The sequence below is a fragment of the Phalacrocorax carbo genome, chromosome 13 (genome assembly GCF_963921805.1).
Source record: "Phalacrocorax carbo chromosome 13, bPhaCar2.1, whole genome shotgun sequence".
Classification (NCBI taxonomy): domain Eukaryota; kingdom Metazoa; phylum Chordata; class Aves; order Suliformes; family Phalacrocoracidae; genus Phalacrocorax; species Phalacrocorax carbo.
Window position 1 is genome coordinate 17,852,636 of NC_087525.1, and position 27,364 is coordinate 17,879,999.

General features: G+C 44.1%; 1 protein-coding gene across 5 annotated transcripts in view; it reads right to left on the reverse strand.

The window, feature by feature from the left end:
* Positions 1-12,851: 12,851 nt before the first annotated feature.
* Positions 12,852-27,364, reverse strand: part of ADK (adenosine kinase) — a 298,228-nt gene continuing 283,715 nt past the window's right edge. For all 5 annotated transcript variants that reach the window (XM_064464970.1, XM_064464969.1, XM_064464967.1 and 2 more), the window contains one exon: positions 12,852-14,021. In XM_064464970.1, the coding sequence (XP_064321040.1) occupies positions 13,897-14,021 (125 nt within the window). In that variant the 3' untranslated portion in view covers positions 12,852-13,896. The remainder of the gene's footprint in view (positions 14,022-27,364) is intronic.

The window sequence follows — 27,364 nt, forward strand, 5'->3', positions numbered from 1 at the left end:
CTTAAGTCCAGCCAAATACTCCCATTGTCTTTCACTTCAGTCCTTGATAATTGCTTTCCTGTTGAAAGGCAGCTTGGAAGAGTTGTCCGTATTTCCATGCTACACAACGCTTTTTTTTTAATCAGCTGCTGATTTCTGATTTTTTTTAAAATTTCAGATTTTTTTTTCATATGTTTTTAAAACTGACAGAAGCCAAAATGTATCTTATATTTTCCATTCTATATTGCATTTTGCAGTTATGTCTTAAAATTCTTCCATAAGTCCAACACAATCTTATTCCTAAATGAATACAATTATTTTGGGCCAAGACCTTGAAAAACTGGCACCACATTTAAAAACCTGAGAAGGCAACTTTTATATTAAAAAAACAAATGACTTCATATCTATATAAAACTACAGACACATGCTTATACACACATACATTCAGTGTGGTTATATGTTAGAATGGGTTTATATATAGGCTATTAAAATGACGTAAATGAACAAAACAAAGCAGATTACCAGCAAAAAGTGCAGTAACAAGATTAAAACCAAAATTATAGTCCCCAAGTAAGTTGAGAAGAGAGTCATAACATGAACAATTTCATTCTGCACCTACAACATTTGCGTTCACTAATTTATCTACAACAGAGATATGGGGGAGGGGGGAGATCCTAAGGCCCCAGGATTGTTTCTCCAAGCAGAGTCAGGCTGGGTCTTGTTTGACTGAAGTGGAAATGCATCTTTTGCAACAAGTGCTGAGTCTGAACAAGAGACTCACCTCATCAGTTCAAACAGCAACTCTGACAGAGATACCAACACGGAAAAGTCCTTTAGGGCTGTGTTGAGCCCTGGCATTTAACAGAACCTCCAACAGAGGCGGAGGCCCAGTATCACTGCTTGTCTCTCTCTAGGCCACCCTGCAAATGCCACTAACAGTGTGGACCTTTTCCAGAGCAGCACGATGCAGTTTAGCAGGGCAGTGCTGGTACAGACCAAAGCGGTACCTTCAGGCAAGGCCGTGGGAAGGAATTAATAAACAAAGTTACCCATAAAGTGAGATTGCAAAGGGAACAGAAATGAAAGCGACTGTGAACTGTGTTAATGCATGGATAATTTATGTAGTAAATACAACAGAAGGCACACAAAACATTGCTTTGGTGAACGGTGCAGGAAAACCTGTCAGCAGTAGACGTCAGATATATCCTTTGTAGCTTTGCTGAGGCATTTTGCAGTTGGACAATCAAAACAAAAACGCAGATCCCAGTTGTGGGAGAAGAATCTTCTTGTAGTTTGGTGCTAGGAGTTCCCTGGCAGTTCGCCTCGCAACACTCAGTGTTCGTGCTGTGCTGGGACTGGCTGAGAGCTCAGGTCCCAGGACCCCAGGGCAGCTGCTAGGTGAGTTTATGTAGCTCTGAGGGTACGGGAGCAGCTCTGTACCCCTGCTAGGCGGATGCAGTGAGATTGCTCGCCTGCTAGAACTGTGCACATACAGAAAGAGGTTGGGGTGGGGGGGTGGGGTTTGGGCTTTTTGCTTTGTTTTGGTTTTTATTCTTGTTGGGCTGTAACAATGTGCTTCATTTCTGGCCGTTCAGCTTCTGTGGTTTAATATTTATGACTCTGCACCTTGGAATTCCCAGGTGATCATCTATCTCACAGTGTGCTTAGGGTCAGCCTCCTCACCATCCTGTATCCACCAGAATGTTCACCACCAGGTGCTGAGTAGCCTCATGATTTGCTCAGACTCCATAGGGTTGGAAAAACCATTTGCTGGACCACCAGGCAACAAGCAGCAGTTATATTTGGCAAGCCTAAAGCCAAAAAATGAAGATTGTTAGTTTTAAAGTCATCAGGGACCATTCCACATCACATAGAAACTTTCCGACGTGTTCCTCCGTGCTTCAGCAAGAGCAAACACAGAGAGATGAGGGCTGTCTGAGGGCTCAGAGAGCATCCCCCCTCCTGGCTGTTGGGGCTCAGGGCCAACCTGGAGCTAGCACAGCTGAGCGCTGCCCCACCGCCTTTGCTGGCCTTGGGCACAGCACCGCAGGGAGGCCCCGGCCAGGGCTGATACCACGTCCTGCGGGACCTGCTTTCAAGCTAAGCCCCTTCCATTTGGCCCCGATCTGAGCTAAGGCTCCTGCTGTGTTACAGCCGTGCCTGTCCTGGCTTTGGGCCCGTTGCTCTGGACCTAGACCCTGACCTGCTGCTGTCTTCCAGCCTCATCTGTTATTCCTAGTCCTCCAGCCTTTCTACACCCAAAGTATAGAGACATCCTGGAAATAAATGCCATTAATTCACAAGGAGAAGTAAACAACTCATGTGAGCGGTGGAACTTCCAACTCTTGGGGTCCAATGGGTCTTTCAATTACATGCCCTTCTGACCTCAGCTGCAGCCTGTATCGCACTGGCACTTCAAAGAGCATCACCACACCAGCAAGTGTCATGGGACTAAAAAAATTATTAAAAAAAAATTCTCCTCTTTGAACAGTAAGTCAGAGAGAGTCCAGGGAAGCTGTGGTCAACGTGACAGGATGCTCTTTTCTGCTTTCCCTGCTTTCCTCTTGTGCCTTCCACCCCTGCCCCAGCTGATTTTGCTGGAGGCTTGTGCCCTGCTCCCGGAATAAATATTTTTGTGCCTATTGCTAAACGGCAGCAGCTGCTCAGACCTTTTCCTACAACTGTGTTGTGATGCAGTCATGATTTCACCACAAAAGTGGTGTTTGCCTGCCATGGACCCCGAAGAGTTCAACACTGATTAGGAAGGAAGGAAGGCTGGCTGGCTGGCAGGCAGCATGGCTGACTAAGCCTGTTTCCTTAGGAACCCAGCCTGAAAGAGTGACAAAGTAAGAGCATGTGTGTTCTGGTAGGCAGTGAATAATCCATTAAAATTCTTAATTAAAAATTTAAACATGTGTCTGCTAATTACATCACCCTTCTCCTGCCCTCAAAAAGCAGCAAATGAGCATGGCTGCACACCTGCTTGTGTGTTTATTTCCTTAGGATGCTGCTCACTTACTCAGCAACCCAAATACCAGCTCAGGTAGCAGCTGCCATTGTAAAAACATTGTGGGGAAGAGCAATGACAAATATTTTCTTTTTGGTAATGAATGGCATAACTGTTCACAGAAATTCTGCTCACTGTTGCTGCGTGACCTGAATTTGTTGATTTTTTTTTTCATATATCAGTCCTGATACTATTAGCGCTCATCTCTCAGACAGGGCTGTTGACTGTCAGCAATGCACATTCTGCTGACCAGCCACGCACACTCTGCTGACCAGCCACGTGAAGACCTGTGAAAAGAGCAAGAGATGGCATAAATGTTTTAAAAAGAAGGCTGTAAGTATATGAAAATGAACAAGGCCATTGTCTGTAAACTCAAAAACTGCAGAGAAAGATCTGCCAAGGCTCTAGACCCTCTGAAGAGTCTCAGTCCAGCAGGGATGGTGTGGCATTCCACATTTCAAGCGCACACGGGGTGAGGAGCCTCAGCAGAGTAAATGGACGGCTCAGATTAACTGTTGTCTGTGCAAATGAGGGCTCATAGCACACGGAACTTGCTTCGCCCTCCCTAAGTTACCCCGCAGTGAATCTCCCCCGGTATACGTGGCCTCCTCAGCTGCTCTGAGTTGGCTGGGTTGCAGCCACTTGACACCAGGCCACAGCCTCTGTGTTGGGAAGGCTGTTTTATTCACTGCCTAGAGGAGTAGGATCACGTTCAACATCGCTGTTGTTATTTATTACAGTTATTAATTTGGCAGGAGTTAACCAAATTCTGGCAGGTAGCGTATGTCTGTGTACATTAGCATAGCTGTGCTCAGCTATAGTAGGCACGCTGGGTGAAAAATTGATTCCCTGATTTTTGGCTCCTGTCAAAACAGGCAGAGGCCAGAGCACGAGGGCATCTGTGTCCACTGGCATGTATATGGTCACTCTCACCAAATGTTCATCCAACATGCTTTCCTCGAGAGCTGCCTTTACACAGAGGTCTTACCACAACCTGCCAAACCTCTTGGGAGATGGTCCAACTGGGGCGTGGGTTTGTTTCCTGGGGGGCACTTAGAGCCGCACTGATGTTGCACAAGGCCTTCTCCAACGTGAGCTAGGAAAGGCTCAACGGAGAGCAAGAGACCCTGAACCCCTAAACCCCAATACCATGCATCACTAACAAAGCACTGCCTCGAGACTGTGAATGACCCTATGAGATTATCTTTAGAAGTGATATTTTAATGCAGTCACTGACTGTTTTAAAGCTTCACAGGTGATACCGTGAGGTGATGCGCTGGAGGAGGCTTCCTTATCCTCAGGGGTACAGACAAGGAGATGGCTGCCCTACTGCTGAGCTTCCCCGTGTGGAGGTCACATCCATCGAAGACAGCTGGAGTCGGGCGACTCGGCTCAGGGGCTGCCAGACCCACTGAATAGCTTTGCATGTGAGATGGCGCATCTGCTATTGCAGGGTAAAGAAACTAACAGGTTCTTCCTTTAAAAAAGAAAAAGGTTATTTATTAAAATCAGAGGTGTATGTAGCATTTAGGATGCCATATGGCAAATCTAGAGGCCGTGAAATCCCAAGTAAGGCCACGAGGTTAATTGGTTCTCGTCAGAAATAATGGGCCTGGCAGGCCTGGGCTCTCGGCGCGGAGGAGGGAGCCCAGACCTGAAATTCAGAAATTGGCCTGCCTTTGTAGGCTGCCAGCTCCCGGTCCCAGGGCTTGGCCACTCCTGGAAGTCTGAGCTCATCTCTGCTCCTCCTGCCTTTCCTAACGTGTGGAGGGTGACAGGAGCACGGGCGGGGTTTACCGGCGGGACCCCGCGGTACTGCGCTGCCCTGCTACGCGGGGCCGTGGCGAGAGCGCTGCGAGGAGCGCATCGTTCACGTTGAGGCGGCTGCTTGACGTGGCTCATCTGCTCCAGTAAATGACCACAGGTCACTCACGGGGAACGGTCCCTCTGCTAACCAGGTGCCAGGCTGAGCTTTCTATATTATTTCTGCCCACCGGGAAGACTGTAGTGGCAGAGCCGTCGAGGACGGGCTGATGCACTTACCTTGTGAGGACTCCCCAGCCCAGACTGGATGCAGCGCCGTGGGCTGAGGGGGACACATAGTCTGGGCTTCTGTGGGTCAGAGACGCTTCCCTTTGCACTGCAGTGGTGGAGGAGAAGCACCCAAGGCTTATGCCAAAACCTGTTCAAGCTGGGAGTGGGAGGATGTATCCGCAGCTGGGCTCCGCAGACAAAGCTCAATTACTTTCCATTTGTGCAGGGAATGGGTGCATTTAATCGAGAAACAGTAGCAACCAAAAAGTCATTTCACTAAGTAGCAAGATCATCCACCACTTGGGAGCAGCTAGAACTATTTACAAAATGTTTTCACACTTCAGCAAGGAAGAGGCTGCATATTTCTGACTGTGGAGCAGAAGGCAATCCTATAATAATGCCTCATCTTTACCAATCATTCCAAATTATTCACATGAAAGATCCTGCTTTCTCTCTTGGACTTTAATGAAGCTCCTGTTGAACCAATTATTCACTAGCTATTCACGTATTGTCAGAACGGAAATCGCAGAAGCTTTGTCATTAGGAATAAGGTTTGATTGGCAAGGCACATGGCTTTGGGGTGGGTGTTCTTCTTCCCCTTTTTTGCTCCAAAGCCATAGCTTTTAGCTGGCAATTTCCACTGCTATAATCTGATGGAAAGTGATAAAATGCATCAGACTGCAGTACTCAAATGAGAAAACACTCCAGATTAGTAGGAATATAATTATGTTTTTCATGACATTGATTTTTTATTTTCTAACTGATAAAAGTAAACAACTGAGTGGGGGGGGGGGACTGCCGAAAAACAACATTTAGACTTTAGTGAGATAATTAACTCAGCAATTAAACATATTTTGTATTCAGCATTTGTCCTCCATAGCACACAGCATATGTGACGTTTGTCCTTTATTCAAATTCTTACTTCTTGCAATCTTTTTTGTCAGCAGGAGTGGCAGCCGGCAAGAGTCCTGTATGAAGGCCCACTTCTGTGGTGCTTTACTTTTAAAGAGGAATATTCACAGATGAATATTGGAAGGGAAGAGGCAGCCAAGAAGACTCATTAAGCTGAGCTAAATGAGCAGAAATGAGAGGCAAGAGACCTGCGCAACAGCATTTGTGTCTGTTTTCTTTCTGCCAGTAGTGTTCGGAGGGGAAGTAAAGCAAGCCCCTCGTGATCCTTGCTGCTTTGTGTACTGGTCAACTATATCCAGCTGCAATATGGGGCTGCAACATCAAATGCCCTGTGCTCTGATCCCATTCGATATCCCAGCATCAGGAGGGGCTAGTACATGGGCGGGATCTATCCAAGGAACGTTACAGATCAAGAATTATAGCCAGTTATGGAAAAGAGGCTAGTCCTTTGCTAGGGCTGCCTGCTGGCTCGACAGAGTTGCTCTCTCACTACAGCGTGAAGCATGGGAAGAGGCATAAGCAGCAGCGGGTCATTAGAAATCTCACTGGCCTTTTTAGCGCAGAGTAGTTCTCCCATCATCAGTTCGGCAGCGTGAGTAAGGCTTCAGGGATGCTGACTGTCTCAGAAGGTGAGAACTACGACACAGGAGAGATGTCCTCCACATCACTGCCCCATCTTCAGCTCTTTTAGAAGAATGAGGTCATTACGAAAAAGTTACAAGCCTAGGCAGGACTTACAAGAGTTTATAGGCAGGATCAAGAGGGACAAGCAGGCGCTGTGTCAGGCAGAGGTGTGCAGGTAAGTCACGCTGTAGGATGACACAGTACTACTGCATGTCAACCCAAACGGCAAAGCCGTAGCTGATACTGTGCAAGTTAATACCCAAGCGCACTACCGTTTATCTTTCTTTTTTCTTTGAGACAACAATGTGTGAGGCTTCTTTCCAGAGCAGCACCCTGAGCCTCAGGGAGACTCCAGTATCCTCCTCCTCTGTGAGACTCCCATGGCCCAACTTAAGCTGCTGCTCCTGGGGGAGTAGATGGGCTACCTTCTGAGCTGGCATAAGTTTCTGTAGTAAACATACTATGACAAATCATTCCAAATTAATTTCTTCCTTTCCCAAGCTGAATTTGCCAGGTTATGTGCTAAAAGTCTTGTTTCTTGCTTTGTCCTGAAACACTGTGGTGCATAATAAACAGCAAGCCTTAAGAAGCTGTTTTACTGCTAATTTTAGGCAATGAAATGTGTCATGTATGCATTCATGATAAAACAAATCACCATGTATCTGGAGCACAACCTTCCCTAAGTCCAGGGTGTCCATCTTGTGAAATCTGTGGCCATTTACGGAATGCAAAAGTTGCACTGATAAATGCTTTTCACTATCAGACATAGAAATGTGTGTGTTATTGTACTGACCTTGGGAGATGAATAGGAAAGCGCTTTGTCCTTACCCTGCAAGACAGCCACAGCAGCTGGCTATGCTTGAGGACAGGCCAGACTAAAATAGGCCTGTCCATGTGACAGGTTGATAGAAGAACCCTGGAAATTCTGCAAGTTATTTGAGTGCCATTAATAGTCACACCAATAGATGATATGCCTGAAAATGATTCCCGAAGCTGGATCAGTTATTTCATTTATAATTCACTGATCCACAGATATGACAACAATCTAATATTTGGGAAAACTTGTGATTGGTAACTGCCTCACCCCTTAAAAAAAAACCTCAGACCCAAACCTACCCTTTATGAAGCTAACTGGGACAGGAGGTGTGTTTGTGGGGGAAATACTTCAGGAGAGGGATAAATCCTACGGAAACAAAAGGTTGGGTAGGAAGCGCTGCCCAAAGAGCAGATAAGCAATGGGGTTTTCTGCAATACCTACAGGAAGTATTAATATGAAGAGGAGAGATTAGAAGAATCATCATTAACTTGCAGTCCAAATAATTTTAAGAAACTGAGATCAAGGTAATTTAAACGTGCTGATGGTTAAAGATTTTGCCGCTTTATTTGTCTGTTTGTTATTTATTTTACCTCCTCCTGCCTTCCTGTGAAAAGCGCGACACCAAGAAAGGCAAAAGGCCAGGGAAGAGCAGTTCCCCTCTGTGCTCCCGCTTTAGATGGCTAGCAGCCTCAGACTAGGCGGGTCCCATCCCACCGTCTCTCCTGAGCCAGCAGAGGTGTCTGCAGAGCATTTTGGGAGCTGCTGCTCGGCTCCCTGCTCTGCCCTGTCCTCCGGAGGCTCGCTCTCCAGTGGCTGCCCGGGGAACCTGAGAGCATGGCCTTCTAATCGCTTAGGTTTGGTGCTTACCATCACGTAAGAACAGCCAGCAAATAGGGGAAGGGGGGATGTGACTATTCCCAAGGACCCAAAAAGTAGGTACGTTCAAAACAGAGCAATTTTTAAGTACAGTGAGGTGTTACTTCTAGCATGAATAAGAAAAATAATATGTTGAATGAGAGGTGATTTTCAAGCTGAATCTATTTCTTGAAATGTTCTCTCATATGCTGTTATTATTTCACAGTGATGCTCCTTTAAGGGCAATATTTTACACCAATGTTAACATCTCCACGGCACCATAGACAGGGAGGCCTTCCAAGCACACAATTCCTCTCACACTCCGTTTAGGAGCTCTTCCATTTTTCTATGCATTTACGCTGCACCAGTGACTTGAGATATTTGACCCAGAGTAATGATAACGCTTTGCTTTTCTTCATTCTGGCCTTTACTCAATCTCCTTTCAAACATCGCCAGGGAGTAACAGGGCCTCGGGAGGCAGAAAGCCCAGCCAAAGCTTGCCTGTGCCTACCTGGCAGCGCTAGGACGAGAAGACAGACGTGCTCGATCCTTCTTTCATTTGAGAAGCGGCTCAGGTCGACATGGCTCTGAACTTTGGAGATGATCTGCCTGCTAAGCTACAGCACGTTTATGATTTGCAGGTTCCTAGTCTGACTTGGCTTCATTTCTTAACTTTTCATTTTCTTTTTAGGGAACCAAACTGTTCACCGGGTTTGGCAGCTGACGGCTATTAACTGTCACACTCCAATAACCAAGGGATAGTTAGAACAGCATTAAATATTTGCACTGTGCAGCAAGGCTATACTTCATCTCAGTACACACGAATCCCGTGCTCTTTTCACACTGGAAGAAAACCCACCTTATTGCTATTCAAATCTATCTGTCTGTCTCTTGTCCCATACTGTCATTACGCATGCGAGGCCTGTCAGTGCCATTGACACAAAGACCCCTCTCACTTTATGCCAACACCGGTGACACCTGAAAAAAAAAAAGACACAAAAGAATTACTGCTTTTAAAAATTTTATTTATTTGGCCTTCATTTTCTAATAAGGTTGCTTATTCCATGTCCTTATAAAGGTATTTCTCCTGCCCTGCAAGGGTGGATGTTTTCTCTCACACGAACAGCTTATAGATAATTCCGTATGAAAGGTGGGTTTTGGTAACTGAGGTGTGTCCATTTTATACGTCCCTGGTTAAACTGTGAGGCTTTGTTTTGAGCACAGATTTTTTTCCCCTCATCATCTTAACTGCCATTTTGAGTCTAATCTTTTAGGAAATATCCTACATAGGCACTCCTTGTGGTCCGCTTTTAAAAAGCAAAATGTATTTTGGCCTCTGCAGGAAGCATTTACAGCACATAATGAATAATGTTTGACACAGGAGTCAGTTAGCAGTCATTTTAGATTAACAACACTGCTCAGAAAAAAACCTTGCAGGGGATTAGACCAAGGGAAAGATGCTTAGGCAATAACCTCTGAGCCAGTTGGTTGCTGAACTGTTCACAATAGACATAACTATCTCCGAAGGTCTTAAGTGTGAGAATTATCTCCGGGAAGGGAACAATGAGTTAGTGAGATACAAAACAATAGGCTCATGCTCTAACACAAGCAGTTAGCACCGCACATGTTCTCTTCTCTAATCAGCAAGACTTTCAGACAGTAGCAGTTGGTGCCCAAATTAAGACTTCCTCCCTCCCTTTGATCTTATGTAAAAACTAATGAATTGTATAATCTCCAACACCTCTGAAATCCCGCTGGTTAAAGGGAAACTATCCCTACCTTTCCCATGCCTGTCTCAATTCACTAAATGGGAGCTATATTTAACAGCAGGCCAATCACATGATCGCTGAAAAGGAACAGCACAAGGATCTGTAATCCTAATGCTCTGGAGCTGTGATTGCTGTAAATCCTTTGCAGAATGATTTCCTTTAAATCCCAAACATGTCATCACACTTTTAATTAACAGTTCTTTATGAAAACTGTGGATAAGACCCTTTAAATTAAAGATTGTTCCCAGACTTGTCATCTTAAAACAGTGTGTGTTTCTATTGTCATTTTCACGTAGCATATTTTACTTCACTTTATAAGTAAAGCTTTTTTCCTTTCCTTTCCCCTCCTTTGCCTTCCCTGCCTTAACCCTCATGAGTAGTAACAGCTACCATTATTTTTTAAGGGTAAACAAATAGCTTTAAGTTAGCGCATGCACAAAAGGGAAAATTCAAATAATCAAAAGACCAGCAGTGAGTACAGGCAGAGATGCGGCTGACGCTGCCCTGCTGGAATTCTTACCACCTTCATCCCTTGAGTTTACAATCTAATTGCGCTTACCATCTTCTTTACAGAGAGATTGAGAGAGGAAAGCGACCCGCCCGAAGCAACAAAGTGGATCACCTGCAGAAACCGGGAGACAACCTTTATTTCCCGATTCCCAGCTCTTAATTCTTCTCAGCTGTTCAGCACATGGCTTTCTGAATACCAGCCCTATTTCCCTGCCTGTTGGTCTCAGCACCATTGCTACCCACTTATGTAGTGCTAAACCAAGCCTAAAACGCACAATGCCGGGCACAGGAGGTGCGGTTTTATTTCCAGCAAAAGGGAAGAGTTTTACCTGAGCGCGGGTGACACGCTGTGGCCGGTGGCTAGTGAGAGATGGATTTCCACTACTTGTTTTCCCGAAAGTAACCCAGGTGAGAACTCTGGGTTTGAATGATGGCTCAAGCTCCGTGACAGACTCACTCCACTTATCCCGTCTGGGATTTGAGACAGTGGCACGTGTCACTGGCAGACAACTCTTTCAATGATGTTTTTCAGGAAGCCCAGTTTTCTAACGTGCCTCTGTGTGGAATAAGCTGGTAGAGGACCAAGGAGAGAGGAAAAATAGTTGTGAGAGAGAATATTAAGGATGACACCATTATCCACGAAATAGATAAAAAACCCCTTCATCAGTGAGAAGCAGGGAAGAAATACAGATCCTGAAAGGAATCCAGAATGAAACTGTCAGGCAATTTGACAGCATAAATTGAAATTATTTAGCATGATCCGGCAATATGTTTCTACGTATCTATATATCATCCAAGAACATCCATTGACAGATATTGGAGAAATAATGAATGGCTAAATAGAGCAGGTCAGCCTCTGATGCCCTTCCACGAATTGCGTAGTAGTTGATTCCTCAGCTGCTCCCACTGGCTTCAAATTATGCTCTGTAGCTGACGCTCGGCCAAATGTCAGGAGCCCAAGCTCACCAAGCACGTCAGTGGAACAGCTCAGAACAGAACCTCTGACTTGACTCTCTTGCATCCTGAACTGAGAACAAGGAATAGCGGAAGGCAGGAAGGCAGGAAGGCAGGAAGGCAGGAAGGAAGGAAGGAAGGAAGGAAGGAAGGAAGGAAGGAAGCCCGCTATGTCATGACTATACCTTCCTTTACATATCTTACCTTCCTCTACAGTAGTTATGCTGTCTTGTAGTTTCCTTGGTACGGCAAAGAATGCTTACATATTTATATTCTGTTTTAAATGGGCCATAATTACCCGGCCAGGACATTGATAAAGTTGTTTCAAAAGGAATGGAAAGCGTTGTGGGTGCAGGGCAAAGGGAACCGCAAGTTTAACCACTAGACTATTGGGTTTTTCCTTACTGACAGCCAAATTCACGCAGTAGGCACGATGTGGCATATGCGACCACACATTAAAAGCAGGGACTGCAACACATCCTTTCTCGGCCTGTCAGCTTTTCTTGTTTAAAATATATAGCATGGATACATCAAGGTAAAGAATTAAAAATTACCCATGAGATATAAAAAATAACGTTCTTCTGATCAACCCATAAATCCTGAAGACAATGTACACTGTAGCCTTTTTCAGGTTTTTTTCTGCAGTTCCATTTTCCCCCCAATGTATTCATTCCTCTTCCTCCCTCCTGCGCTAGAACATGAGAAATGTGAAGTCGAAAGCTCTTCCACGAGCAGCGTTATGAAGAAACCAGGCAAGTCTTATTTGCACAAAGCTGTTCATGAGTAGGTCCACAGATAGGCAAGGCCTGCTCACGCCACCGTCTTCAGCCAGAAACCACGAGGCCGAGTCCTTGAAGAACCGACCGTACTTACGATGCCGAGCCCCGTGCTTGTGACGGTGGAGTTCCACGGCCCCAGGAGGATTTTCAGAAGCGGCTGGTTTGAAACTCCTTGATGTTCCTGCAGGGATCCCAGCAGGTGACCTCTAAGACGACAGAGCCTGTTGTCCGAGCTGTCAGCCCGGATACTGGGCCAAACAAGGGACTCGCGATCTCCCCCTGCTCTTTGCAATACACGAACTGTAACAACACTCAGTCTCTGTGCGTCCCTTGTTCCGTGCTATGCAGTGAAGTGCCAAGCCCACACCGACAACGTTCTTTGATGAACCCCAGATGTTAATTTTTCATCTCTCCTGTGGTACAACCGCCGCGCTGACGTTCCTTCCCTTCCTTACTGCTGAGATCACCCTTGAACACCCACCCGGACACTGACAGGCAGGTATAAAATGTCAAGATCTAGCACGTTCTGTGGGTTAAGCACCCGTTTCCTTTCCCATTTCAGTTCGATACGTGGAAGAAAGCCGCACGTATACCAATACAAAACCAGGAGCTACTGTATGACAATTTTTTATTTATCAGTATCAAATTACATAGCAAAGTAATGAATGCAGTGTCAGATCACCTCTTCGAATACTGTAAATACAAACAAAATGCACCATATTGCTTAATTAACCAAAGTAAATTAAAAGTTTAAAAATGTGCGTTTCAGAGATTCCGTTTGGCATATCCTGTCAATATATCCTGCATAAATATTTCTGTACCTCATTTTCACTACGTGTACCTTAATTAAATACGGCCTCTAGAAAGCTCGCACGGAGCAGATAGGATCTACCTGAACGTTTATGTTTACTACCGGCTCCGGCGCCTGCCCTGCAGTCCCTGGAAGTACCCACCGGCCAGCTCACCTGAACGAGTGTCGCTGCACGTAGCGTGGCCAGACCCTGCTCTCACACGGTGCCCGTCCTAACGCCGCTGGTGTCGCTGCAAGACGACTGAACGCGCGACACCAACTCTGGATCGGGTCCTTAAATTACTGACGAAACAGCTATTCACCCTCATGGAAGCTGGGCGGGGTCTGACGGCCAGATCTTGGACACTCGAATATGTAAGGAAATTTCCTGGGACACCTACACCGCTCCTTACGCTAGTGTGGCTCCACTGCATAGGAAGAACAACTCCTGGTTTACAACGTTAAGCGACAGATAAAGTCAGGTCTGTTGATTTCACGTAAATTGAGTAGGATTTGGCCACAGCTGGGTACAAACCAGATAATTCAACAGAAGTATTTTAATGGTGTGAATCAGCAGTGCCCCTTACATGGGACTTCCTTATAAACTGTGAAAACAGAACAATATTTCCTGGTGGATGAGACAATAAGCTTCACTCAGCACTGTTTCCAAAAGTTAAAACTACCGAGACGTTGTAGTGGTACGAAAAACACCACAGAAATACATATTTTGTTTAGAATACGATGAACAGAAGTACAGAAGCGTTGATGCAGGTAATTGGAAAGGTAGGAAAGGGAAGGAGGAAAAATTTAGGCAGCAATCCCCCGGCAACATGGGAGTTACTCTTGATCCCTCTGATTCACCAGTATCAGTGGAAGTCGGGCTTCTCTGGGAAGGTGCAACCTGAGCGCTTGATAATTACGCTGGCCGCGTAATGTCCAGCCCGGATGCACTCGGTCACTGGCCGGTCATAGACGAGCTGCGAGAGGAAGCCTGTGAGACACAGTGGGAGACAACGAGAGGGGAGAAAACAGTTAGATTAGGGTTTCTGAGTGTGTCAGTTTGTCACAGGGCAAAGCACTGAAACACTGGTACTACACAGATAGCCGGGCTAGTTCAAATTTAGTATTGCACTTGAGCGACCTGCTGAGTGGGAGTGCTGCTGCCGTGACTTCTCCTGAACTCTGGTAGCTTCAAGTAAATTAAAGATTATCAAGACTGACCTTTATAGGCGCCCTCAAAACGATCTTAGCAGAGTTCTTGCTTTCTTCTCTTCCAGAGAGAACCCCTGATTCCTCAAACACCATTTTAGAAACAAAGCAGCAGTTTTCCCTGCTGAAGAGAGCTCCTTCTGTTCACACCGGCTACAGCTACAGCCCCACACAACTGTCACTCCGCAAGCTTTGCTCAGAAAAAGAGTAAGGCGCATAACAAATAAATGCTATCTTTATTCACAGTTATAGGTGTTCGCAAGAAAAGCAGGTGAGAAATTTCGACCTGATGAGGAAAGGTAGGTGACATCTGTTGCCCGTGATGATGGGAAATTTAACCTAAGCCTTCAGAAACAGCGGGTGCCTCGCGGCACGATCGGCACGTTCAAGGCAAACCGTAGGGAGAACCAGGCGCCTCCCCGAATGGCTGCTTTAGCTAACGAAGCGCTCGCGTGCACGGCTTGGAAAGCCAGAAACCACTGGGAGCTGAGTGTTTTGAAAACCAGAGCGCCTCTTTAAATTAACAGAAGCAGAAAGTCCTAAAAAGGCGATTATTCATAGGTACTTGGAGAAGTTAAGTACAAGCGGCACCAGAAATTTTATGGATTGAGTCCCTCACTTCTGAAGCATTTTGTCTTGGCTGAAACTATCGTGATCGAAAGCATGACAGAACTAATGGCAGAGGTGAAATATGTGTTTTAAATTTGGAAGAGGTTTTTGAGATGTGAAAAATAAACTTAGTACCTTATAATTTAAAACTCCACTGTCATTCTAGAGGTAATATTTTACTCACTTTTATCCTGTTCTTAATATGTTTCAGATGTATCTCTCTTCCTCATCCAATCACAGAAGGAAAGTGAGACTTGCCCAGGAAAATCAGAAGCTGAAACATGTTCTTTTTAAAGCTTTCATCCACCATTTCAAGTCCCTGTGTCATGCTCTGACAGGCCCTGGGCCTTGACAGTACAAATCTAGTCTTGAAACCATGCCTCTCATAAGTACTATGTAGCTCCTAGGTACCAATTTCTGACATATTACAAATTTTGTTTCAAAGACGATATATTTTGCTAGCTTGCTTCCAAATACACTTTCCCTGTTCAGCTTGGTTACTGCTGGAGCAAAGACTCTGCATTATATTGTGATGCTCTCATGTAACCTGTGCTCCTCTTCTAAATATTTCCTTCTGTGGCACATTAGAACATATTTTTAGACGATGGTAAGAATATTTTATCCTATACAATAATGTCTGCTCCTTGAAGATTAAAAATCATGTAAAACATGAAAAATAACATTAGACTAACAAAGGGTATCACTGGTGAGCGAAAGACGCCATTTTCATGAATTACCAAGATCTGCCTTGGCTTCTCAGTCATGACTCACAGTGAAAGGGAGCTTAGTTGATGTATAGGTTTTGCTAAATGGCATCGAATGTGGGAAGAGTTTGAAACTACTAAATCTATAAATCAAATACTTTTCACCGGAATAGGGAGGCCATAGAAAGGAGGCGTTTTAGTTGACAACTAGGAGGAAACTCCTATGTTTCTGACATCGACGCTTTTCTAGAGAACTACATATTAGCTGGAATTTCACAGATACTGCTTGACACTCGCTGGGAAAAAACGACTGCTTCACCAGCGAAAGTTAAGCCCATAAGCACAAGTGGAGAAGAGAGGAGTTTTCAGTACACAAAGATGGGAATCTGAAGAAATGGTGCTCTGAGCCCACCACTGGTGGCAGCCAGGGGATGACAGACAACACAGCTGTGGCAGGATGGTCCAGCTGTAATAGCTGGGTAACAGTTGAGAAATTCAAACAGCATGCCTGGCAGAAATCAGACCATTTCTGAATAACGAGATGAAAATGGTCTGCTCTCCATTAAATTAACATGCATTCTTAGGAGAAACTTTCTTGGATATGTGGAGAATGTCAATCATTAAATTTAAACTGCCTGGGAGGCAGGAGCTTGCCAGTGTGCTTCTGGGTGGTTAAAACTTGGGAGCAAGTTGTAACTGTATGTAAAATGAGGCTGTTAAGACAGTCCATTTCTGACTCAGTATCGAAGATGCGCTGGGCAGGCCTCCAAAGGCAAACGCGAGGCCAGGTTTTGTGCAGAGCATGAATTCAGAGAGGGGTTTACACTAGAAAGAACAACCGTCCTCCACGTTTGTGATCCAGGCATGAAGCATACACGAAGATGAGAACATTTGAGGAGTGAAGGACCATAAAACATGAATTATTTTTCAATACAGCTAGACTGAAACTGTCATCACCTCCAAGGCTCACTGCAGTTTCAAGCTAGTACATACCTTTTGTCTTCAGTGAAGCTACTTTTTATTTATTCTGATCTAAGTGAAAGCAGAATCAGGTGAAAAAAACATCCTGTTCTAATTCGGGGGTAGAAATGAGAGATCTCTGATTTCAGAGTGGTGGAGAAATGACATTAAGTACAGCTGTCAGGTATGAGATATGTAGAAATTGCAGTGGGGAGTTTGCCCTCAAACCATGCTCTTGTCTGTTGAGCTTCTCTTAAAAGGTATGTGTTTCACAGATGAAACAGAAATAGCAGTATCTAAGACAATATCGCATCGAATGACAATACAAACACACACATCACAAACACAGAACTACATCACATGCTAAGACTAGGCAGTTGGCAAAGCAGACCCCGAGGGAACACCAGAAAGCACTGTTGTTTGAGCAGAGGAACAAAGAGCTCTATCAGGTTGGCTGCCTTCGCTGCAGAATGTTCTTTTGAGTTAACGCAGTGAAAAGCAGCATGGTCAGAATACAATTCAGAGTTCGCCTCCTCCAGTGTATCAGGTACTGCGATGCAAACCCCATGAGTCATACTCTCAAGGCATGGATTCAGATCTTCGAGTTCCAGCTGAAGAAGTTACTGCCCCATCTGTTTTTCACCACCCTTCTTTGCTGCCTGTATAACCTGACACTCTGTCAAAATGAGCCACATGAGTTTAAACAGTAAGCTGTTGAACAGTAGATCTCTGCTAACCCAGCTGATTTAAACTGAAGTGGGTTAGTGAGTACTCAAACAGCTCTACCAGCGAGCAGGGCGGTGCAGGGAAGATGATAAGCAGCTGAAGGCTGTAATCTCTCTAAGGTGCCACGACTGGAAATGCAAGAAGATAAGTGAACATGGCTTCAGACTTACTTCACACTCCTCCTACAGTTTCACAGGCAGAAAGGGCGGGATCGAACTCTGATCCTGTATCCCGGGCCTGGGATTGCAGAACTAGATCATCCCAGCACATGCTGAAGTAGCTCAGCAACTATTTCAACTTCTGCCACGGCCTGAGCTAGTCCCTGGCTACCCCTGGACTGGAGCGCACAAAGCACTAGTGTATTTTGTCTACACAGGATAACCTCACTTCAAATATTTTACCAAAACAACTTCAGGCAACACCGTCTACCATCTTCTAATTGCAGCTGTTCTGCACTAGCATTTCTACGCTGCTGAAGCTGGGGACGGGCTTACACGCGTTGTGTACCACCCTTCACGCTAGAACACAAAGCCTAGAACCAAACCCAAGGCTTTCGCACTCGTCTGCCTCGTGCCCTGACATCCAAAGTGTTTGTGGTTGATGCGTAAGAGAAGTGGAGCTGCAGGGCGCCTAGCAGGCCACCTTGCTGTGATTCGGCATCTTGGTGAGCTTTCGGAGTAGACTGGGATGCTTTTCGTCCCTCACAGGCACCGACAGCCAAGGAACCACCTTGCACCTAGTCACGATGACAGCTTATGTGAAACTGCACCCAAGTCATCCCACTTATTCGGCATCTTCCTAGAGAGCAAAGACAACTTTGCTTCAAAAGCTGCTTTAAACCTCAGAGTGGTACAAAACGTATTTGCATTCCCAGATGATAGAACCGATTATAACACACCAATAGCTATTTTTGGCCCATAATTATTTCTTTCCTGCTCAGTAGAGAAAAGCGCCTCTGAAATCACTTTGCTCGGAAAAGTGTGCCTGAAATAATTGAGAGTTAACCTTTATTATTTCCGGCTTCCTTACTACATATGCTCAAAGACAACATTTATAGTTGTTAGGACTGCAGAGAGAATGAGGGACGGAAAAGCCAAGTTGCTGTCTTCCTTTTTGTGCTCACCACCAAATGAGAAGTTCTGAAAGCCAAGAGCCAGAAGTGGTGCTTGAGCCTCAAAATCCAGACCCAAACCACGGCCCTCACTGAAGCCAGCTCAAATCTCTTTGGCGATGTCAGTATAAGCCTGAAAAGACACAGCAAGACAGTCCGCTGACTGACACAAAAGGTGTTGTTTTCACTTTGTTACTTCCAAGAGCTGAGTAGCACTTAAAAAATCATTAAAGGAGAACCAAGTTCATTTTCTTGTGGCCAGCAAAATAGACTTTTCAGAGGTAATTTCACTGAAATCGGCGATTTCTTTGAAAGTTTTGTTTCCAGATTATCAGCGGTAATTCTGAATGAACGCCTAGCGCTAGTGCGGTTGGATGGGAGTGTGGGAGTCCGATAGCGGAGATTTTAAAACAGTTCTGGTCTGCCTCAGTAATGGTTTAACAACACTTAAAAACAGCTCATATTGAAGCCAAATGTTTCATTTCAAATTGTACACTTGACAATTAATTTTAACGACTGTTAATTACTAATGCTGGCTGGAAATCCACTTATAGCCTCCGACACCCGGCTCCCACTACTCGTCTTTCTGCAGTTTCTCTCACACTTCCAACCTTTATGAAATGCCCAAGGCAAAATTAATGTATTTTTTTAAATGCAAGAGAGAGGAGCAGGAAAAAAGCAATTATCAAATGCATTAATTATAAACAATTACAAGCTGACCCTGAGTCAGAGCTCCTCAAAACCTTTTTGCTCTGTCATGTTCCCAGACAATCCTCCTCTTCCAGCTGAACCCTGAAGCACCTGATACAATCCACGCTGGCCAGGCCATTCACCGACAAAATTGTCCCAGGCCCAGAAAGGATCACGGGGAGCTGAGCTGCCTCCTCTTTCTTGGATTTGGAGTTTCTACAGCTTAATTTTTGAAACGCCTTCTCTAAAACAGCGTTATTCCACCATGGGGGTCAGCTGGAAACACCTTTTCACACTCTCATTCGGATACAGCATTTACCACAGTTGCTCACGCACTCATCTATTTTTATGTGATCCCACCAGCTTTCCAGGCCAGCAGTGTGGGAAGATGCAGTTTTCAAGAAACATTACCCTAGCAATTTAAAGCCTTGTAGCTGACACGGCTGAGGCTTTTCTGGATGTCTTTTAGTGCTGTTGGTGGGGTTAATGTTGTGGTAGCACGAGTCTGGTCAGCTGTAATCAGGTGGTTAGCGGCACCGGTGCCAGGAGCCAGCCAGCCAACCTAGACGCTGTGAAGGATGCTGGCATCAGATGATTCTGCAATATAGAAACCGAACGACCGTACGTCAACATGCTGAGGTTTCTCCTTTTAAAATTTTGTGGCAGATGGCGGATATTACAGCCAAGAACTGTGGTAAGCCAGAGGCCCTGCCCATTGCTATCGAACCGAATGCTGGCTATTCTGAATGGAAACGTTTTTGATTAAGGGTGGGATTTGGCTTCTGTTTTCATGTATTTTGGCACTGTGGTCTGACACATTAGACTTACTCTATAGAAGACAAATTAAATGTAAGCACCTTCAAATACCCTATACTTCTTTCAACCTCCACACACCCTAGCGCTTTCTCTCTCAAAATATAGCGTAAGAATTATTCCACACATGCGTGTATATGTTATTAAGTACAAATGTATATGTGTACAAACAAGTGTCTTTCCCTCTCTTTTAAAATTAAATGGCTCTGTGCTTCTACAGAACTGTAGTGCCAGGCTAATTACAAGTGAGAGAAAAAAGGTTACCAACCCTTTTGGAAGAACAGGCATTTAAGATGTATATCTAACAAGTGGCAACCTTGAAATCTCGCTCTCACTGAAAAGAACATTAGAAAACCCTTCCCCACTATACCACAGGAGGAAAGTTTTAATAAAAACTAATTAAACTACAAAAATCTCAAGTGGTTAACTGATTTTAGGGGCTAAATTTCTGGCAATTCTAATTATCCTCTTGTGGCCTCACTTAGTGTTTCACAACCATGACAGATGACAATGAAAAACTGCAGTTAAATTCATCCTCCCTGACACCATGCTAAGCACTAGCTTCTCCCTCTCCAAGTAAAATCAATACCATGTTTGAGTAAACACGCTTACAGCTTTATTAGGATGTCTCGCTTGTTCTGTAACAGCTACTTGAAGCTGTGGTAACAAATCGACTCAACTCAGTTAAACCTAGAGAGCTGAGTAAGAGGCTCATCGATAAGGTTGTTATAAAAATAAACTGCAGGAGATCAGAAAGCTGGAACAAACAGCCTGGTAAATGTCAATATTTTTACTTCCAGAGAATGACAAAACCATGAGATCATGAATAAAATGTTTCGGAAACCTATATTTACTTTGTTTATAAAAAGGTCACATGCTAAATGCATTTCCCAGTCTATGTACAACACTCTTACACAAACTTCTTATTTTCTGATCACCGGCACGAACGCTAAACCAAGCATGTTTTCAAGACAAGCAGTTAGTATTGCTACTGCTGTCCCTTCCCCTCTTGTTTCCGTTATATTTGCAGACACATTTTGAACGCATTGGATTTCTAGGGATCGCTCAGATGGGCATACGTCCTCCTTCGTCTGCAGCGATACAGTCATTTACGGACACGCGCGAATAATACAACTGTGCATTTACTAGACAACTATGAATAAGTGAAAGGAGTATTTTCAGTTTAGCAGCCTTTTCTTGGAATGGAGAGGAGGTGTTGAATACACAAAGCAAAAAAGTTCAGACTCTAATGCTTTAAACCATTACATGTGGAAAATGTTAATGAAAGATTCCTGCAAAAATGTGACAATAAAAAACCCACAATAAAACCCCACTACATCCCTGTTATTCCATTAGGAATCACTTACTCAGGACTGAATGACTTTGTTGCTTTGCATGCGTGATGACCACCGCTTGGCCCTCCTGGGCTCACTCAGCTCGTAGAATGAGGTATCATCCTGCCTCCCAAGGCCTGCGCAGGTGCTTGGGCCCGTCAGAGGCTCTCTCTGAGGGAAGCTGGCAGCCCTGTTTCGTTGACGCCTTTGCGCGAGCATGAACGGTGGCTGCAACTCTATAGCGGTTTGGTCCTGAAGGCTGGGCAACGGATGGAGAAAACTTAGACCCTGACTTGAAGCTTACTGGGATTGATGGGGGTTGTGCTCGCACTGGCCCGTGCCTCGGCGGAGAACCGTCGGCCCTTCGAGGAGGAACAGCTCCAAGCTGGGGGGGAGGCTTAAGTCTTTCCTCCTCTGACACCCTCCTCGCGAATCATCCTCAGCGGACTCTATAACCTGCTGCACATCACCTCTGTTAGACTCCCCAGCGCCTCTTATTGTCCAAGAAAAGAACCGTTTCTGTGCAATATGCTCCAGGAAAGATGCGATGGAGGAAACTGATAACGAAGTTGTAACTTCTGATGGCTTGGTCCTGTTTTTCATTTTTAAGTCCACATGGTGAACTTTGGGAAATTCCCTTTCGGATCAGAATCTGGTGGTTTTGGGCTTGTCTCCAACAGCCGGGATCAGGGGAAAATATTTGATTAAAAAAACACCCCAAAGCTCCAAGTTTACAAGGAATATTCAAGGCACCGTGTATGCCAAACCAAATAAGGGTATTTTCATTGGAAGCATCTTCTCTAACTATCTGAGAAAAATACTTTCCAGGCTGATATTTCTCTGTTTCTCCTAAAAACATTTCCTAGAAAGTTTCCTATAAGTGTTTTTCAAAAGCTAAAATTCTCCTTAGCCATTTTTGAATAGCAGAGTGAAATAAGCTTTGTTTTATTAGTACCTGAGGAAATTTTCTGAGCCTCAAAACAGATCTGTAGTATTGACATTGGATAGTGCAGATTACTGCACCTACTGCTTGGGATAAGAGGGAGAGAATGTCACTAATTTAATGTAGAAATAATGAAGTTCTAAGCATAACAAAATGAAGACTATGCACTACCCTCTATTCAGTTTGTAACATATATTCAAGTACAAAAAAGGCTACGGGACTCTGACTTCGCAGCTGAGATTCACAGGCACAAGAGCTAGGGGATTCGAAGTTGTGTTTGCAGAGCGACCATCCCTCAGCAGGGTTTTATTTCCAGCTGTACTTCCACACGATCAAGCCAGCAGTATGCAGAGAGAATGAAAAGCAACACCTGACGCAGTGGGAACACAGTAGCTAGACAGCCTATGAATTCCCTGACTTCTGTGGGCTGAAAGAGCCTGCCCTAGCATTACATTCGTAATGCTCCTATTTTAATACAGCGGCATTTAATATCTTTTGCCTCTTTAAATCTCTGTTACAGTCCTGGATTGCTACGAATCACTTACTGACCAGCCCTAACAGCAACGTCCCTTCCAGCGGAGTTGGAGATGAGCGTCAGACCAACCTACCAGCACAGCTACTGCCACCGCTTTCAACGGGCACCATGTTTTTTCTTTTGTTTCTTTTTTATTGCAACCGTGCCAGCTTCCCACTTCAGGTATGAGCCCATTTCAGCGTGGGGAAGCGAGCAAATTATGGGAGGCCTTACCGTCGTGTGGCAGAACAGAGGCAGTGGGGAGCGAGCGAGGATCCTGCCCGCTAACGCCCCGGCCCGAGAAGTACCTCTACGGTCACTGTGTCAATCTCCACAGCACCACACCAGGTCAGATTAGATGTGAAAGAGAACGTATTTCACTGTATTTTTATATTTCACACTGTGTGTTGTTGTATCTCCTGCAAATACAGCATCAGCTTCATCTGACACATCGTTTCTTAGGGGACTACATCCTGCCCTGATTCCCAGGGGAATGTTCCTGATGATCCAGTCTGACTAGTGCCTCTGTCTCTGCTCAGAATACATTAAAATAACACAAGAATATTACCAACAGTCTGCAAGCAAGGTAATAATAACTCATTAAAGTAATTTCTAACCTTCCACATGAACATTTTCTTTATCATTACATGATTTTCTAACACATGACACATTAACATAAAAGGAAATGTTATGAGGATAGGGATAGCAGGCATGACAAAGTATTTTAAACGGTGATGATTTGCTTTGAGGCGTTAAGTCAATTTGTAATTGTCCCATAGCTATTACAGCAAGAATTGGAACTTTATAATTGGTTTTGAAAATCTATTTTTAACACAGTAGGTTTGTTTTTAAAAACGTACGCAACCTATTTGACGTTTATTCCTCATGAAGCCTGCCCAGAATGTCACTGAATTTATGGTGAGGTAAATTAGGCCTTTTAAAACCCCATTTTGCAAGATATTAATCCTCTTGCTGTGTCCTGAGGCTCCCTTAATGCTGACGGTGTCACTGACGGGAAGAGGGACACAGCGGCTAGAAGGATCAGGTCCTGCTTCAGTCTAATTAGAAACTTCTGAGGGTTTTTCATTTCATACACTGATCCTTTTAAATGGATCTCTCACTTCCACATGTTATTTAAAAAATGACAGCAAATATACTAATGTTTTGCCTTACATTAATTCTACTATGTCTTTTTCTGGATCGCCTTTAACTTGTATGGGTGAAAATGTGACTTACCATATTTAAGTTACTATATTTTGATAAAAAATAAAAATGCAATAAAATTAAGATGAACAGTTAGAGACCAAGAAAAGGGTAGCAATTAAAACAAAACAATTAAACCAGATTGAATCACAATTAGATTAGACTTGGACAACACTTGCTGCCAGTTTTATGCACAATGCCAGCACAGAAGAACCTATTATTTCCAAAGAAATAATTTTGAATGGAAGTTGGTAAAAAGTGAATTAAAAAGAAAAGAGGACTATTCCATGTTTTTCCCAAGTGCTGTCTATTTTTATGCTTTTGTTTAAGTAGCTGCAATTCAAACTGTGGCAACCTTCTAAATTGTGCCAGTACTAATGGTGACATTACCAGCGACTGGCTACGCTATTGATCAGAATAACGATGTGCCTCTGAGACAGAAAAATCAACCAGGAACATATAATCTGGTAATTTTCTAGTTTGTAGAAGGTCAGTCACAGAGATAACGCGGCCATCTAATAGCCTGGCGGTAGATGTGATGTCTATCCGAGTTACGAATGCCATCAGAACACACGGACGCTAAGTCCGGAACGCGCTGACCAGTCACCCGCTAGCAAGCGGAGATCGATGCCCTACCTGCAGCTCAGCTATTACACTCATGCACGCTGTCTATAAAACGGGAGTATTAAAATGGGCAAAACGGGCTGTCAGTCAAAATGCTGACGACGTTAAGAAGGTATTTTTATTTCAAAGCTTTGTATCTTGTCAGCCACGACCTCAGTAACAACAGGACTGCTCAGAGGCAATTAGCCACCCATGCTGTATAAATGAAGACTAAGAGGGTGCCGACTTCTGTTACAACATTTATCTCTACTTCAGAGGAAAGACAGAACAGTTCAAAGTAGTATCCCCTTGTCTCTTTGCTCATGAAGATAAGTTTTGTGGCAAATACCAGCCATAGCAAGTTAAATGCACAAACGTGTTTAATTGATATCACAAAAAAAATACCCCTCATTCCCAGCTGGCAAAAAAAATTGCATCTCAGAGCTCTGGTGTTATCAGAAGGCAGCACTTCACAGCAGTGATATTTCATCCACTGTATTTCTCTCTATCAAATGCGATTAAAAAATCATGACAACTTCCCAAGGTATCTTAAACAAGTATAAAAACCTTATACAAATTAAAGACCACTGTAAGTGGATTAAGTAGCTTCTGATATCACACTCCTGCTGTTCAGTAAAGAACCTAGTTCCTAAAGTTCCTAGCTCCTTGAGCTCCTGTTTCAACAAATCTAGAATGTTTTAAGGGTGGCAAGTAGGGGAGGGAGGGCAGCTCTTACAACAGAGGTTCATACAGAGATGAAAATACAGTAAGTAAGAGGAATAGTTTATTTTTCCACAATGTTTTTGGTGAAAACAGATTCCTATAAATCCATTAAGGAACTTTCTTTTTAATAGTCACAAGCTCACTCATAGCTGAGGAGTCTGACAAACCACTCACGTCACCGGTCTCTGCTGGCGGCATTATCAGATTCCTGTAGGATTAGAACTCATAGGACCCTAGCACAGTTGGGGTTGGAAGGGACCTCTGCAAGTCCCTTGCTTCAGCCCCCGCCTTAAGCAGGGCCACCTCAGACCGCGTTAAATCCCACCTAGATGATTTTTTATTTTGAAGATTCTTGGACTCCTTCCATAAATGGTGGATTCTGCAGAACAGCAGCATAAGAATTACTGTACTGGATTCAGCTCTGTTTCCGTTTTTATCAATATACTTGTTTAAATCTGCCGGCTTCGGTCAAGGTTTCCCCAAGTTCTACTAGTGTGTTCGGGAAACAGAAACAGACTTTTTTAAAAAAAATGTTTCTGATTCAAACTTTTAATAGTAGAGGAGTAACGATGAGCAATTATTCTGTGCGTTATGGGTTCTTTGCAAACCTATGTTTATACTTCTTGTGCTGTGTTTTCATGAACATACGTATACGTATAAGTATAATATAGTCAAAGAACGTTTCACATTAAGGATAATATTTTAACATCTCAATAATGTAGAAGTATAGCAAGTATCACTTAGCTCTGCAGTCAAAGCTGGATGTCACCCGCTAGGAAAACATTTGCATTTACCTCATAAAAGCAGGATAAAATTTGAACGATGTGATGACCTTTAGGCAAACTCTTAGGACTCCAAGGTCTTTTCCTAATTTGTAGAGACATTTAGATTAAGATGGAAAAATAATGTATAGAATTAACCTCTACACTAAAGACAAGGGAATGGCTTCACTGAGCCAGTTTGGCAACAGAAACAGAAACAAAAGGAGGGAAGTATCTCCACTAAGCCCTGTGGTCTCTACAGAAAAGACAGGGGTGCCGTGAGGCACGCTCACGCAAGGGCATGCATAAAAGACGACAACTCCTCTTTTGTTGCTGTCCCTGTCTTCTCTCAGAGCAGCTCTCCGACAGCCGAGACAGTAGCTGGCCGTCTCACAAGAGTCACGCTAGGCTTCACAAGCCAGAGAGAACTGCTTATTCTGTAAGCACGCGCACCAAAAAAGTCCTGAACGTAGCTTTCAAACTACAGCCAGCAGCTCTATGAGATTCCCGGGTACATGAAAGCTGCCAATGGGATTTTTAAATTGACAGGTGGTTTGAGCCGTTGACCTCCGCTTTGATACCGACAGAGGCGAATTGCTCTCAGCTCGTATTTGGCACCGTACAATGTGTAATGAAGAGCTCCTTCCGCCTTGGGATTTCTTTTCCTTGAGAATGGTATAACGTCTTTATAGCATGGTGATAAGTACCACCCACCTGTCGTGATCGTTCTGTCACTGCTTCATCACGCCAGTTTAGAATGATTTGTGGCTGTGTTTTGCACTCTAGCACTTTCCTTGCAGTGTGTGACCAAATCATAGTAGATTACTAAGTCAATATATTTATATTGACAGAACCTGAAGAAACATTGATTTTACACCTTCTCCCATTCATTTATTATGAACTCTCTGCCCAGTCCCACTGAGTCGGCAGATTCTAGGGGAGAGGTTTTGCAGGGAGCCATGGCAGTAACTATCAGAAAAGACGCTTATTCTTTTCATTAGTTACGGTGGCAGTGACAAAGCGGAGTCCAAACAGAAGGCAGACCTACTCTGGCTGAAGAGAGCAGGGTGGCACAGAGGGAAAGTAAGATGGCAGAACCATCCATATTTCAGTCTGGTTATTGCCATTAAATACGCTTTGATTATCATTATTGCAAAGGTTCAACCTGGGGCTGACTAGTAATAAATGAACGTTAACTTAACGAGTAATAGAATGTTCCCCAAACTCTACAAATGAAGGCTGTAATTCCATTAAGAGGACTCTTGTGACATAAGCCATGTCAGCAAAGCTCAAGTGATTTGTCAATGTCCTCAGAACCTGGAGGTGGAATTTCAACTTTAATTTATGGGTGTTTCAGGGATTTATAACTGAAAATCCATGGTACCCCTGAAATCCACAAGAGGTGCTGAGATGCTACGAAGTAAATCATTA